This window comes from Physella acuta, unplaced genomic scaffold (assembly GCF_028476545.2).
Source record: "Physella acuta isolate Inbredline_101_S28 unplaced genomic scaffold, ASM2847654v3 ptg000035l, whole genome shotgun sequence".
Classification (NCBI taxonomy): Eukaryota; Metazoa; Mollusca; class Gastropoda; family Physidae; genus Physella; species Physella acuta.
In genome coordinates, this window is record NW_026731555.1 from 257,272 (window position 1) to 273,657 (window position 16,386).

The window sequence follows — 16,386 nt, forward strand, 5'->3', positions numbered from 1 at the left end:
ATACATATATATATATATATATATATATATATATATATATATATATATATATAAATATATATGCACATAAATTGTATATAAATATACATATACATATACATCAGACCTAGCATTGCTTAGACTATACTTACCTTATATACTAATATATTTTTTTTATTTTTATTTTAATCACCTAACTGAATAAATACTTGTCGGTACGAAGCCGTTGATTGGGTGGAGGGGAGGGATACATGACCCAAGTCTGTAGGTATTCAGTCAAATCACAGTTCACCGTTCTCCTGACATTTTTGGGTGAAATAAAGATAGGTCCGGATATTTTGTGTCCGTGAGATCATTTGTCGTGAGATCAATTGTACTGAGATCAATTGTCCTAATATCATTTGTCCGTGAGATATTTTGTCTGGGATATTTTGGCTGAGATAACTTTCAATTGCTTTCAATAGGGCGTCGCCTAAGATTTTAAACTTCAATATTGTTCATGATGACTTTAAAAATTAAAAACTACATTTATATACCTTTAATTAGATACCATTTTTATTTATCAAATTTAATTGGTATCTAGAATATTATTTGTAAAAAATGCGCTTGTTTTTAAATGGCTACGACGATAAGACCGATTTTCAGTGATACGGCGGGTTAGTTTTTTAAGGAGTGTTTTTGTTACGCGATCGATCGTGAATAGCTTACTTTTTTATGTTCTGCTCGATATTCTCAGCGATTAGACAAAAAAAAATGTACAAATGGCAAGTTAGTACAAAACACTAATGGTCCATTGTTAGAAATAGACTGGTATATTTGAATTATACGCAAAAGTAACGATTTTAAATATATATATATATATATATATATATATATATATATATATATATATATATATTTATATTTATATATATATTTCTGAAATGAAAATGAAACATTGTTTAACAAACGAAATCAGGTTATCGTCGTTTTTGGCAGCCATCATTACCATGACAACGGTAAAAAATGTGGGTCAAGCGACAACTTACTTTAAACTGTGCTCAGATAATACTAACGATTATTATCAATATTCAGTTGAACATTCACCTAGATGTTGCATGTTTTCTTTATCATTAGCAGGTGTCACCCCCCCCTACACCCGTGTTGGGATTCGTCCACTTTGTTCTTAAAAGACTATTTAATTCACTCTAATTTTAATCAATTAATTAAGTGAAATTATCATTTTTCTGTGTATATTTAGTTTTTTTTTTTGCCTTGGTGTCACCCCCCTAAATTGTATCACCCGGTGTGGTCCCCACCCCCGCACAACCACCCCTAGCTACACCTCTTGCTATAACGCTCAACAGCAAACACGAATATCTTGCGTTCAAATCCATAAAATATCCCTCAATCTACCCAGCTTTGATGGGTAGGCCTACCTTACTCAAGTTAGGAAAATTAAAGACGGCTCTACTTAATGCTGACCACACTATCCCTTCAAATGCCGATGTCACTGAAACAGGTGAACGCTACTTCACCTGCCTCTTAGACCGCATGGTTCGATTTGGTACTTTTTTTGAAAAAAAGGTATAATGTATAAATGTATAAATGATACAGAGAGTTACTTTTACTTGACGTATTTTCTTTGACCTAGAGGCTATCACCCATCGCATTGATTCGCATAAATCCTTGAAAAGACAAAGAAGTTTTGTAACAGCTTTTGTTTTTCAAAAAATATACCACCATCTTAAAGCTATTAAATGTAAATCTATATTTGGGCATAACCTTTTTTTACTGAACGGCCTGGTTGAAATGTTTTGTGTACATTCGATCTTCACCTTGCTTTAAAATATCACAACGAATACATTGAAACACTTGCTGTGTGTTCAATAATATACACACACACACACGCACGCACACGCACACACACACACACATATATATATATATATATATATATATATATATATATATATATATATATATATATATATATATATATATATATATATATATATTCATATATATATTCATATATATATATATATATATATATATATATATATATATATATATATATATATATATATATATATATATATATATATATATATATATATATATATATATATATATATATATATATATATAGTGTGACACTATTATGTTTCTCGCCGAGTGACACCCGATCTCGCTACTCCACTGTTTATAACACCCGTATTTCTCTATTAGTTTGCAATGCATTAATTGTAGTTAAAATCTAATATGTATTGCATCAAACATTCGTTGATTATCACATCAAAATTTTTTTTGTATTTTGGTTTTTGAAAATGTCTGTGTATGTGTGTAAGTGTTAGTCTGTATTTCATGCATTACTATACTTTTTATCCGATCGCCATGAACGTTTGGAAAGAGGTTGAGAAAAAAAATCTGGAGAGGTTTCTGCAATAATACTTTTTTTTTTCGGATGCATGGCAGTGTAGATATCAGTCATACGCCATACAAAAAGAAAACATTTAGGTTCTGTAACTAGAGATACATTCTTTGACTATAGAAAGCAACTATAATTGTTAACTCTTTGTTTATAGATTCACCTCCGTATCAACTATCTGGTATACGTATTTTTTATGCAACATCTGGTTGTGTAAATATCGATTTTAGAGTGTGGCCTAATTGCTTTGATTTTAAAAATAATTTGTTTTTAGATCTAGCTGCAACAATTACTTTGAATGGGAATCAATTTGTAAGTCTTTGAAATATTTTAAACGTTAAAGAAATCAAAAGGTTTTGGTTTTTATAGTTATGGATTTTGATAAGCTTCTTTGTCTACATTGAAAGTATAAAATGAAAAGCAATCACTGTTAGGTTATTCTGCTGTTTCAAACTGCGCTAAAGTTCTATACTCGTAAGTTTACTTTTTTTTAGTAATGCTACTAGTCGAATATTTGTAAACATATATATATATATATATATATATATATATATATATATATATATATATATATATATATATATACATATATATATATATATATATATATATATTTATATATATATATATATATATATATATATATATATATATATATATATATATATATATATATATATATATATATATATATGTGTGTGTGTGTCTATATGCGCAATTATATAAACAATAAATATTTGTAAATGTGTGAATTATTTTTTCTTCTATTGATAAAATTCAGACATGCAATATTATTTTAATGTCTTAATATTTTCAAACTATAATAGTTTATAAATACATTTTACTTCTTCAATTAATACAATATAATTGCAAATACTAATGTTATATAATTTTTCGTTCAGGTTTTACATCTATTCTTAGTATTTTTGTTTTTGTTTTTAGAAAACTCGAGAGGCAAATTTCTACAATAATGTCGGCATGCACAGAGATAATACTTGCAGCCCTGTTGCTCGCAAGCTTAACTCATGCTCATGGTGAGTCAAATTCAACAAATAATAAAAATTTCTTAAACTTTAAATTATGTAGATGATTGGCTATTATCGACATTAAGTAATAGCAACATGTATATATGTATATATGTATATATATATATATATATATATATATATATATATATATATATATATATATATATATATATTCAACAAATAATAAAATAATAAAATTCAACAAATAATAAAAATTTCTTAAACTTTAAATTATGTAGATGATTGGCTATTATCGACATTAAGTAATAGCAACATGTATATATGTATATGTATATATATATATATATATATATATATATATATATATATATATATATATATATATATATATATATATATATATATATATATAAATTACTTATTTACCTACTAAATCCTAATCATTCCCTGTTGAGTATAGGGCAGCAACAAATCTCCGCCATTCCACTCTGTCTTGGGCGAGCCACTTCAATTGATGCCAAGTCTTGCCTGTAGCATGCACTTCTTCCATCTCTCTCCTCTATGTTCTCAGTGGTCTTCCTCTCTTTCGCTTTCCAGGCGGATTTCACTTCAGCGCCATGTTGGGGAGTTATATATATATATATATATATATATATATATATACGTATTTGTATGTATGAATTTATTTTAATCATATCTCTTTTTACTGAAATCTTAATTAGTTAAACAATTCCTACGTCAGATAAAAACCATGTATACGAATACACAATTGTCGAGAGAGTTTTTATAAAAAATAACATGTTTACAGGTTCCCGTTCAAGTCATCGCTCACGCCCTGGACGCGTACGTACTTGTAGTCCCGGCTTCGCCGTCAGCACACGTCCTCCATTCCCGTGTGTGGGTTAGTATGTTGTATGCATAAATGTTTAAGGAAGACTGGTTTAAATGTTTAAATATATATACCTTTAGGTAAGTGTGGAAATGTATACGTCAACGTAATTTTGTTGTTTGTATTGTCTAGGTCTAGTCAGGTACACAAACTCATATATAAACACGCAAATACACACACACACAAACATACACACACACACATATATAATATATATATATATATATATATATATATATATATATATATATATATATATATATATATATATATATATATGTATATATATATGTATATATAAATATATGTATATATATATATATATATATATATATATATATATATATATATATATATATATATATATATATATATATATAACTTGAGTACTTTTACAGCTGTGTTGATGAAATTTCATATATAAGTATTATATTTGTTCATAATATAGTTTTGAGAAGAAAGTTGAGATATTCTAGTTGAAAAGAAACGTTATATTACTTACCTGAATTTACAATTATTATTATTTAATGCATGTTAAGTTTTGTATCAAATTGTTGTGTTAAAAAATATTAAAAATACATATCTAGATATACTCTAATCGGAAATAGAACACTTGTCATCGACGCTCTGTTTTCAGACATTAATGAATGCAGTCCTACAACCAACAGCCCATGCCAACAGACCTGCATCAACACACAGGGAAGTTACTCTTGCTCATGTCTCCCTGGCTACACTAAACTTACATCCAACCCAAACAAGTGTGTCGGTGAGTCATATGCATTATAAACTAGCAATATACACAGACATATGCTAATAACTATGTTAGACTTATAACAACTTAATGTATACGAGTGTTCAATTAAGTTTTAAAATTTGTATGTTAAAAAAAAACACAAAGAACATCAATATCGTAGTATCAAATGTTTCAAAAGTGGCATTTAAAAAAATATTAAGGTTTGTTATATAATGTTTACACATTTTTAAAACAAAAAGTATTGAATATGAAATTGTGTGGCTATTAAATAAATATGAAATATATGTGTAGAATGAATACATTTAAATAAAAATATATACATACATATGTGATATATATATATATATAATTATATATATATATATATATATATATATATATATATATATATATATATATATATATATATATATATATATATATATATATACATATACATATATATATATATATACATATCATAATTTCAAAATAAATGGCATTAAAATTGGTGTTTCTATACAATTATGAGCTTGAGGTACATCAAACGTACAGTCGGATTTTCTTTTTTAATAATCTGGTATAATAATGACTTTAAAACACTACATATTTAAAACTCAATATTCAAATTTTGTAAACGTCTATTACAATATACAGAACTATGTCTAAAGAAAAGCAACCCGACCGATTAGTAACACAAATAGTAAATCAAACTTAATATCTATTTCAACGGACATCATCGAGTTGTTGAGAATCCTTTCATCACATTGTTTACATGGATAGAATTGTAAAAACTCTAGCCTGAAAAATAATTCACAATTAAATCTTTTTAGAATCAGTGTTATAAAACTTGCAAATGAAAGAGTAGGCCTACCTGAAACTAATAGTTTGAGTTTAAGTCTACATTTCTTTTATTGTCATTAAGTTTAAGTTATAACCCGATGTTTCACTTACGTAAGACAAACATTGATTGGCTGTATAGGAACATCGATAATTATTTGTATACAAAAGTATTTAAGTTTTTTTTTTAAACCACATGACAAAGTTCTTCGATTTTTGTTTAGAATTTGTATAATAAAATGTATTTTAACCTGTCGAATAGCTGGATGTCATCACTTAATTCGCCATTACCATGTGAAAATCAATCTGATTTTGCTTTTTTAAGGCCGAAAAAAAACCGAACAGTGAAAATTTTATAACTATATTGATTTTTCATTACACCGGGCATGATTTATAAAACATTAAATGAGCCTCCGGAATAATTTTGAGGCTATTCTCCGTTGGGTTTATTGATGACGTGGATTAAAATATAACCTAATTCTGGTTCCACAAAAAAATTATATAAATACGTAATAGAGAAACATAGATCTATACTACTTACAGCACAGTGAACAGACAGTGTTTGAATAATGTTGGAGAGCTAGTCCCCCAAATGTTTGACATTTATTTGAGCTTTCTTTCTTTTTTCGAATGTGTCATATTTAAAATGTTCTAGTTTGAACTTACTGGAATATGTAAAGAAAAAAAAAACGAAAACAAACATCAGTACTGCATGTTTCAAACTAATTATAAAGTAAAACGAAATTATTTTTAATCATTACACACTGTTTACATTAAGGTCATCTGACTGACACTGTGGATACTGTATGTAGACAATTTTTAGAAATTTATAAAAAAAATTCTTCTATTTTTAGCCGACTGTTGTTCCAGAACCGCCAACGCCTCGTCTGTCTTGTTCGAGACACCCAGTCCTTCCAACGGCCGGCGGTACTACCTGTCTAAACGTTCAGTTAACGTCGACATCGTAAAATCTCAGGCCGTGTGTGAGCTGATGGGTGGCTACCTGCTCGAGATCGATGACCAAACTGAATATACTTTTATCAAGAATTTCATCCAAGGGTTCAGTGGGTTCGATATTGTTTACACCGGGGCTAAGGACGAGGATCAGGACCGTGTCTGGGTGTTCAAATACAGTGGAAAAACGGTGACCTACATCGATTGGCAATCAGGTCAGCCTACAAATGACGCCGCCTGTATGACCCTCCTGTTCCGATTTGGCGAATGGAAGATGGACGATTATAACTGTAATGACAACAGCGCGAATACCAGGTTCATCTGTGAAGTCCCCGACAGACCCGTGTAACAAGCAGCATTTGCATTGTTACTAAAAAATAAATCTGCAATTTTAATAATTACAATTTTTAAAATTGTACGTTTATTTTAAAAAAAAAATATTTTATTTTGAATTTTAGTAACATAATTAAAAAGATACAAAAATACATTAACGTAAATTAAGTTATCTCAAATTTTTAAAAATTATTTCTTATTTCCTATACTGAAAGACAGTTACAATTTTTATAATATAAAAGCATATGCAGATTAATTTGCTATCCTATGTTTATAGTATTTCCATTAGAGATACCAATAAAGTGTAGTATAACTTGCACATGTTTTCATTTAAGTTTATTTTACTAAGTTATAATTATTATCTGTGCTCAATAAAACTTAAATGTTAATTGAGCTCTCAGTGATAGATTGGATAATGGATGAGACGAATGCAGTTACGAGGCACAATTTAACACATATTTAATTTAAAATAATTTTAGAGAGCTACGTGTATTTTTAAATGTTTAGACAGTTTCCACAATCAAACCCGATGACCTTCAAATAGAACAATTTTCCCATCAACACAACCGACGTGAATGGCTTTTAACAGTATTTATTCGTGAAACCACCTAATTTCTCTCAGACACATAGTTCAGATCTAAAAGAACAATCTACCAATCTATTCTGAAACGAAACAGTCCAATGTTCTATCAGGGTTCTCATGTAATATGTCAACAATCATTTTAATGTAAAGTTGACAAAAATTCTATTTTTTAGCAGGTTGAGATATTCCTGAATTAATACATGTCTACTTTTAAAGCTTATCATCACCATCATCATTCCTTTGTTGCCCCTGTGGAGCAAAGGGCTGCAACTGCAACTCGGTTTTGGGCTGCTCCCTTAATCTGTGCCCATGTGAGCCCAGCTGTTTTCGCTTCTTCCTCAACCGTTCTTTTCCATGTTTTCTTTGGCCGGTCCACTTTCGTTTTTTACCTGGGGATTCCAGTCCATAGCATGTTTTGATATATTTTATTTTTTCTCTTCTTAACGTGTGTCCGATCCATCCCCATTCACAGGGCCTTGATATCTTTCTCTATTGGCTTTAAAATTTGCCACAGGTCTTTGTTTGATATTTTGTCTGGCCATCTTATTTTAAGTATATGTCGTAAGCATTTAAAGCAGATAATTATCTTCAAGTAATACAAATATACCGTTCTATACGTAACCCAGGTCCATTCCAAAATATATCGATGTACACACGTGTAACATCTATAACAATTACAACTCTCCATCGGACTCGGTTTCTGGCTGCTCACCCTTTATCTGTGCTCAAGTGAGTATTGCGGCCTTTGCCTCTTCTTCTAGCATAGGGCTGGTAAGTAGGTCACCAACCAGCTATAGTATAGTAGTTTCCCTTTCAAACCTGACGGTCTATGGGGCAAGTAAAGTAGAGTTCACTTGTTTCTGTGACCTCGGCATATGAAGAGATAGATGCCCAGCCGCCTTTACTTTCCCTAACATGAGTTAGGTACTCATCAGAGTTGGGTGGACTCAGGGACGGTCTACTGACTTGAACCCGGATTCGAACTCGAGACTTAGCAGTCCAGCTCTCTACCGCTAGACCACTCCGTCCCACACCAACCAGCTCTACGGCTCAATAAAACCTGCATGGGCCATAGAACTGGTTGGTGACCTACTTACTAGCCCTATTCTTCCACCCTCTTCTGCAAGCGCCTAGCTGCTGTTAGCTCCATTTCCTACTAAGGACGTTCGTGTTAAATCCTGACCACGAGACAGTGGCAAACAAACAATAGCAGAGTTGAAATCATGACAGTGCGTCAGTTTTACATCCAGCAGTCGACCTAAATGTCAATTGGGATCATTCGATGTCATGGCGGTGATTACAAATTTACGTTTTTGAGCGAAGTTATCGAAACAATATATTGTAATCAACCGAAAAAAACAAACAAAAAAACCTAGTAACTAGACCTAGTGTATTAGATATTTTTTAATTGAAAACATATTTCTACATTTACAGACAGTAAATAAGGAAAACTGACAAATGGAGTGACTGGAATTGTTTTATTAAAAAGTAAACAATCTGGATTTATTACCTACAAGTAAACAATTTAACCGTAACAATATAAGAAAATCATTTAGAAAACAGGACAGCTTTAAAGCTGTGGATTTTTAGACACAGTACAACACCAGGAGTGTAAAGTCTTCCTTGCATAATTTGTTTATCGTTTGGGTAATGAAAAAGTGTGTAGAGCGTTAATTATACAAGCCGATGTACAGTGGTACAGCGCTACTTATTGTAGCCTAGGTACAGTTGTACAGACACGTTTGTTGCAACTATTAGGGCAGCATCTCTGGTTCCTGTTGCAGTCAGAATCTCTGCGACACGTGAGCACAAATCTGCGACACGCGCGAGACATGGGGTCAAGGATGTTGGCAGGCTTTGGGCAGCTGGCTAGCACGGGGGTGTCAGGGACACACTGGGCTACAGGGGTCGTGCTACATTTAGCAGAGCTGAAGGGGTCGCATGTTGGAACCCGGACGACGCATTTGTATCCTTTAATGCAGTTCTTGTTGCAAACAGGTGTTGGTTTGGGGGTGGTTTTTCTCACGCATTGGTAAGTTGGGCAGGGGGTGGTGATGCATCGGATTCCTGTGTCGACACACTCTTCACCAGCAGCACAGCCGCCACACTGATCTACAACCTGGGGGAGAAACAAGGCACGTTCGACATTTGAGAAAACATGGTATAGTGAGTGGGTGATAGCCGGGTGCTGGTGTGTATTTATTTTCTCGGATCGAATGTTTGTATACGAGGCTTGTAGAGAAGAGTTAGACAGGAGAATAAAAGCCGTTCGTTACCGGGCTGTTGATAGGTTGCTATTGTAGCCGGCTGTTAGTCGGTAGTAAGACGGCAGTTAGACAGTAGTTAGAGTCGGCGTGGTAGAGTGGGTAAAGCTTCATTAGTCGATACGTCTCGAATTTGAACCCTAGTGCAGATGAGCTAGTTAGCTGGGGACAGCAACTCTTCTAAGAGAGACAACCCCAAAATCAAAAAACTGCTGCCTTGTAGTTTGTTCTTCGTTGGACAAAGGCTATAGATTCAAATCCATAAAGAAAAGCAGGGTAAAATTGAAGTCAACGGCTTAAATGGCGCATAACCAGTTGACACGTATACTTATTTTGTTGGAGGGAATCTCTTCCATTACAGAACATTAAAAACAAAGAAGAGGAAGACGGTAATTAGACGGTTGTAATCGGGTCGTCAATAACTGGTGGACAGTATGGCAAGTCGACATCAACATTCAGGTTTTTACCTTTTTAGGTCGGCACTGGTAGGTGGGGCAAGGTGTGGTGAAACATCTGATTCCAGTGTCCACACATTCTTGACCGTCTGGACAGCCACCACACTCATCCTTAGGCTAGTCAAACAGTACAGTACAGATATTACATACAACATCGAACACAACAACATACAAGAAATTATACATCGGCTACGTAAATACATTTTTTAAGAACTAGCGTAGGCCGTTGGCCATATGAAGAGAAAGTTAACTAAAATTTAAATACATATTTTCTTTTATTACAGTACTGACTAAGAGACTGTTTTATATTACTATAGTCAATGCCAAACATATTTAATTAAATTGAAACATGATATATTTATCCTCTAAAACTTTTATAATTAAAACTGGCCGTCATGAATACGTACAGGTACACAGGTGGGAACCACTATCTGTATACAAGCAAATCCAGGTTTACATGGGGGTGATTTAAATTCACAGGTGTAGCCTGTATTAGAAATAAAAACACAGTTGCAAGACTATATATAGTGTACATTATCAAGTCTATCGGTATGTTGGGCATATGTGGTACTTTGACATCAGATTTTTAGCTACCAACTTGGGCCAGGTACCCATTAGAGCTGAGCTATGCATACGTGATCTCACATTGGTTCAGGTACCCATTACAGTTGTGTCATACTTTGGTCAGGTACTCATTAAAGCAGAGGCGTAGCGATAGGGGGGGGGGGGCAGTGGGGACATATGTCCCCGGGCGCTAACCTTAGTGGGAGCCAAAATGGGTTGGAAAAAGTAATCGATTGTGTGAGGGGGGGTGCAAATCGAAAGTTTGTCCACGGGCGCCGTAAGGGTCGCTACGCCTCTGCATTAAAGCTTCATGTGCTTATAGGGGCGCAGATAGTTGCGTTACCACTGTACCATGCAGCTCATAATAACATACTAAACATGGAATATCTAGTAGGCTATATAAAAATAAAATGCATTCATTATTTCAAATTATGGAAGACAAAAATGTGATAATCTTGAAGCTTCATAATAACGATTTTTCTATTTTAAAAAGTTGCATTTAAAATTTAAAAAACTTACCTTTAGGACAGCCTCCCGGACACACGGCGCCATTGCTGGGTGTACCAGGTGTACACAGCTTACCACCACATGCACTAGCACAGCAGATCTGACCAGATGGACATTCACTGTCAGCTGAGCAGAACTGACCACCACACACACCAAAAGACCCTGGCTCAATCACCTGCAAGATTTGAAATGACATCACAACACCATTTGTCACGTCGAATCTAATAGGGCTTGTAAGTCTCGTTCTCTCTCAATTAAAATTCGAAATCGTGTTAGCCAGGGAGATATAAACATTTCTGTACTAAATTAACTGTTTTGAACATGATTCCCATTGATAAGAAAAAAGGTGGAGGCTATTTGTTTCTAGGCCTCGTTTCATGATTTTAAAACATCAAGCATTGCCACATTGCAACGATTATAAACATGTTACTAATAAAATGATTAAATAATCATATTTCGTTTGAAAATAATAACTGGCAAGTACAAAAACAAGAGTTTGGTGACCTCCTTATAAGCCCTATTAAAAGAAAATTTGAGATTTGTGTGTTTCTTCCATACTTTTTTTTGTCAGGGGGGGGGGGGGGAAAGGGTGAGGCACTTGATATTTTATGGGGCGGGGGCGGACTAAATGATCCCGGGGTGGGGGCGGACACTGTTTTCTATATACATTCCATTTTGTTCGGGGGCGTGTAGGCGGTAGACTTTCTTCGTAGGGGGGGGGGGTCTCCAGATATGCCTGGATACAATACGCTAGATACAATACTTTTACATGTGACATCTAAGAGAACATGATTCAAGTGGACTTACTGGACATCCGCCAGTAGAAGTGGATGTTTTGGTTTGACATTTGGTGCCAGTGTACCCGGATGGACACACGCAGTAAGGGGCGTCGGCTGGGGCGGTGCAGTGCCCTCCGTTGGTGCAGTTGAAGTTGTAGCAAGGATCACGGTTGTCTGTAATGATAAATCAAGTTTACTGTGTGTTTCAACTTGACTAGGGCCTTTAATGCAGGTAAAATTGTAATAGGGATCAAAGTATGACAGTAATGTTAAATTAAGTTGACGATGTTAAATCTCAACCCAACCGTTAGTGCAGTAAAATTGTAGCTGAGATCTCAATTGTCTGTAACATTATATTAAGTTCACCGTGCGATTTAACTTAACCAAACCATAATTTGCAACTTCTAAAAATTAACGATACAAATTCTACACTGTGACTTTTGGTAATGCACTCAGGGTTATTTTTAGATCTGACTTCAATATGAAGTGACAGCTTTTAATTATATGTTACGTGTAGTTTTTTCTCAAAGTTTTCTAACAATGAGTTTAAAATGCATAAAATGTTGGCCGCGATTGTAAAATTAAAATGCCGCGTGTGATTATGGAATTGCCGTTTGCCGTCGCGTTAATTAAACCTATAAAAATAGTATACAAATAGTATACAGCAGTAAACTAAAGTGATAACTTTTGCTGAATATATAATGACAAAAGTAAGTTTATGATTGATCCTGGTTATTTAAATCTTGTATTTCTATTTTGTATATAATCTTACGAAAAAGTTTCATGAAAAGGCGACATGAAACATAAAACTTAGCATGGATATAGATTGTATAGTTTGTACATTCACATTGAGAGCTAGCGACCAAAGTGCAACATTAAGCTAGCTTATTTAAAACAGCTCTAGCATTCACAAAAGTTACCACTACGGACTGAAGCATTACTGACAATATATACCAACTGGGCTCTACAAACTAAAGCATAACTTTAATCTAGTATAAATTTGTTCTTACATTAACCTTAGGTAGGCTACTATTAAATAAAGCATTACTTCAACCTATAAGAACACAGTTGTTACATTCACTAAAGCGTCACATTAAGCTAGATTGTAATAGCTCTTACATTCACAATCAACTCTACAGATTAAAGCATAACTTTAACCTAGAAAAAAAATTAATAAAAAACGTTTTAATAACAAGCTTTTATGTAATAATGCACTAAAAAGTAGAAAATAAATTATAGACTACTATTTAAATAACTATAAAGAAAAGCGTGGGTGTCTTCCTTAACATTAGTAAAGGTATCCAATAGATACTAAAGTGACCCACGCTTTTCTTTATAGTTATTTAAATAGTAGTCTATAATTTATTTTCTACTTTTTAGTGCATTATTACATACAAGCTTGTTATTAAAACGTTTTTTATAAAAAAAAATTTCAGTACTTTACATGTTTTATTTACAATAGAGTTACATGACTAAAAACCATTGCGCGCCTACTGAATGTGATGGCGCAGCCATTGAACGTGATGACGCAGCTATTGAACGTGATGACGCGTGTGGTGTGGTGGGATAGACATGCCTACTAATTCGGTCTAAATTTTAATTAATTCATAAAAAATTAATTAGGCATCCGATTAAGTCAAATTTAATTTCAGATTGCATTGTCTTCATGTCTTGACCCACGTGCCAAGTGTGAATCGTATCGGTCAAGTAGAAGTTTCCGAATTTTCACTCCGGCGTTTCGGTCTAGACAGACTGACGACTAGCGAGGAAGTGAGTTAAATAAAAGCTTGTAAAAACACAGTTCTTACATTCACATTTGCTACCAAAGAAGCCGGGCTTGCAGATACAGCTTGGGGCATCAGCCGGAGCCGTACAGGAGCCGCCGTTGAGGCACGTGAAGCTCTGGCAGGGGTCTCTGCTCACTGGGGGGTCAAATAGTCGTTATAATATTGTTATAATATTGTTATAATGCACGTTAATATAAAATGCTACATTTAATTAAGCATAAAAAAATACTAGAACAATGGTCTTGAAAGGGTTGCTCTAGCTTAGCCGGTTAAGACAAGAATATCTGAAAGGGTTGCTCTAGCTTAGCCGGTTAAGACAAGAATATCTGAAAGGGCTGCTCTAGCTTAGCCGGTTAAGACAAGAATATCTGAAAGGGCTGCTCTAGCTTAGCCGGTTAAGACAAGAATATCTGAAAGGGCTGCTCTAGCTTAGCCGGTTAAGACAAGAATATCTGAAAGGGCTGCTCTAGCTTAGTCGGTTAAGACAAGAATATCTGAAAGGGCTGCTCTAGCTTAGCCGGTTAAGACAAGAATATCTGAAAGGGCTGCTCTAGCTTAGCCGGTTAAGACAAGAATATCTGAAAGGGCTGCTCTAGCTTAGCCGGTTAAGACAAGAATATCTGAAAGGGCTGCTCTAGCTTAGTCGGTTAAGACAAGAATATCTGAAAGGGCTGCTCTAGCTTAGCCGGTTAAGACAAGAATATCTGAAAGGGCTGCTCTAGCTTAGCCGGTTAAGACTAGAACACCTCGGGTATTTATAGAGAAATTCTTGACGTGCTTAAATGAACCGTGGACACCTAATTAGCGTTCACCCATTAGCAAATATTTTAATGAGACGTTTATTAGTCTACATTTGACAAGTGTGTTAGTACATGTATTAAGAGTATTTACTAAAGTGTGTTAACACACGTGTAGTTAAAAGTTATGCTAGGTGTGTTAACACACGTGTTGTTAAAAGTTATGCTAGGTGTGTTAACACACGTCTAGTTAAAAGTTATGCTAGGTGTGTTAACACACGTCTAGTTAAAAGTTATGCTAGGTGTGTTAACACACGTCTAGTTAAAAGTTATGCTAGGTGTGTTAACACAAGTGTTATTTAAACTTGTCCAATATGTGTTATTATAGTTGCCTAAGGTGTGTTGACACACGAGGAAAGGTAAATTACGTAATTGTACCGGCCCATGTGTTGTAATTTATATTTACTTATGCGTGACGTGTGTTGATTCAATCTACGTGGGTGAAATAACCGCACATGACCCGTGAACCGCTTAGAGAACTTTAGGGTTTTCATTTCACCTGAATCAGTGGCCTGGGTAAATACAACTTGAGGTATTCAAGTCTAGTACCACCGGTATTCTAGCTAACCCTAGCCAAATATAGCTTTATTTAAATAGCTGTCGGTATTTTTTGAATAGAAATGTCTTCTAGAAGGTTTGTTCGTGGCTATTTGACATAGAATTATTTTTGTTTTTCTACTTATCGATATAGTTTAATAAATTTATAATTTGTTTGGATGGGGTGAGGGTCGTACACAAATAGCTTTGCATGCCCGATAATGTGGGCGAGGGTTTTAGATTCGTGGAGAGAGTATGTATGAACGATTGTTTAGTAGTAAACAAATTTAGACAAAAATAAGGCTATAATGTTGGATTTTTCTTTTATAGAGAAAGTAAAGGTTTAGGAATCTATGTCCGTTTACAAGAATATCATCTCTCATAGAAATGTCCCATGGAGTTTCTGTTTGTGTGGGTACTAACTCTATTGTTTACAACCACAAGCTACTAATAGCAAACTTTAAAGAATGGATAGAATACAATAATTGATTAGTATTATAGTTTTTAACTTAAACTGTTTAGGCCATTTAAAACAATTTATACCAAGTATAATATTTAGAATATTATCATATTTTAGATAGTGATTTTTTAATGTGTCGAAATAGTATGTTTTTTTTTTGTTTAGTTTAATATATTAAGCACTTGTGTATAAATGAACCAAAACAAAGGTTGTATAATACATGAAATCCTTTCAATGATACTCACAAGCTTGAGCCTGTAGGAATATAAAGAAAATACATCAGATTTAATAAACACTTAACTTCAAACTAAACTCAGGTTAAAAGTATAATAAAAAAAAACCTTATTAACTTTTATCCTCTTTTTTCTTTCTTAGCTTTTCTCTTTTTCTCATTAAAAAATGATTGACGTTTAAACGTTCTATTTGTGACAACCGGCCACACAGCACACACCCTTCAACAACATAGACTGACTTAAGTTAAACAACAATTTCTAGTGCAAACTTATTTTAATCTTACCTGAATATA

The 16,386-nt window shown here is 33.6% G+C and overlaps 2 protein-coding genes across 2 annotated transcripts; one reads left to right on the plus strand and one right to left on the minus strand.

The window, feature by feature from the left end:
• Positions 1–3,359: 3,359 nt before the first annotated feature.
• On the plus strand, positions 3,360–7,160 carry LOC131942350 (protein disulfide isomerase CRELD1-like). The gene is made up of 4 exons (XM_059302181.1): positions 3,360–3,423; positions 4,187–4,279; positions 4,905–5,033; positions 6,695–7,160. Exons 1-4 carry the CDS (start codon positions 3,360–3,362, stop codon positions 7,141–7,143), a joined length of 735 nt encoding a protein of 244 aa, XP_059158164.1. The 3' UTR covers positions 7,144–7,160.
• Positions 7,161–9,203: 2,043 nt separating this feature from the next.
• LOC131942356 (neurogenic locus notch homolog protein 3-like) lies at positions 9,204–14,882 on the minus strand. Its single transcript, XM_059302193.1, has 7 exons — positions 14,879–14,882; positions 14,088–14,201; positions 12,308–12,453; positions 11,513–11,675; positions 10,837–10,916; positions 10,442–10,546; positions 9,204–9,829 (listed from the first exon to the last, which is right to left on the minus strand). Exons 1-7 carry the CDS (start codon positions 14,880–14,882, stop codon positions 9,419–9,421), a joined length of 1,023 nt encoding a protein of 340 aa, XP_059158176.1. The 3' UTR covers positions 9,204–9,418.
• Positions 14,883–16,386: the final 1,504 nt, after the last annotated feature.

What these genes read in the sequence shown, in the direction of transcription:
- LOC131942350 (XM_059302181.1), top strand. Translation starts at nt 3,360, where the DNA reads ATGTCGGCATGCACAGAGATAATACTTGCAGCCCTGTTGCTCGCAAGC. An exon ending in AAGCTTAACTCATGCTCATG is followed by an intron (nt 3,424 to 4,186) that starts GTGAGTCAAATT and finishes ACATGTTTACAG; the next exon opens with GTTCCCGTTCAAGTCATCGC. An exon ending in TCCTCCATTCCCGTGTGTGG is followed by an intron (nt 4,280 to 4,904) that starts GTTAGTATGTTG and finishes CTCTGTTTTCAG; the next exon opens with ACATTAATGAATGCAGTCCT.
- LOC131942356 (XM_059302193.1), bottom strand. An exon ending in TCCGGGAGGCTGTCCTAAAG is followed by an intron (nt 10,917 to 11,512) that starts GTAAGTTTTTTA and finishes TTTCTAATACAG; the next exon opens with GCTACACCTGTGAATTTAAA. An exon ending in TGGTTCCCACCTGTGTACCT is followed by an intron (nt 10,547 to 10,836) that starts GTACGTATTCAT and finishes CTGTTTGACTAG; the next exon opens with CCTAAGGATGAGTGTGGTGG.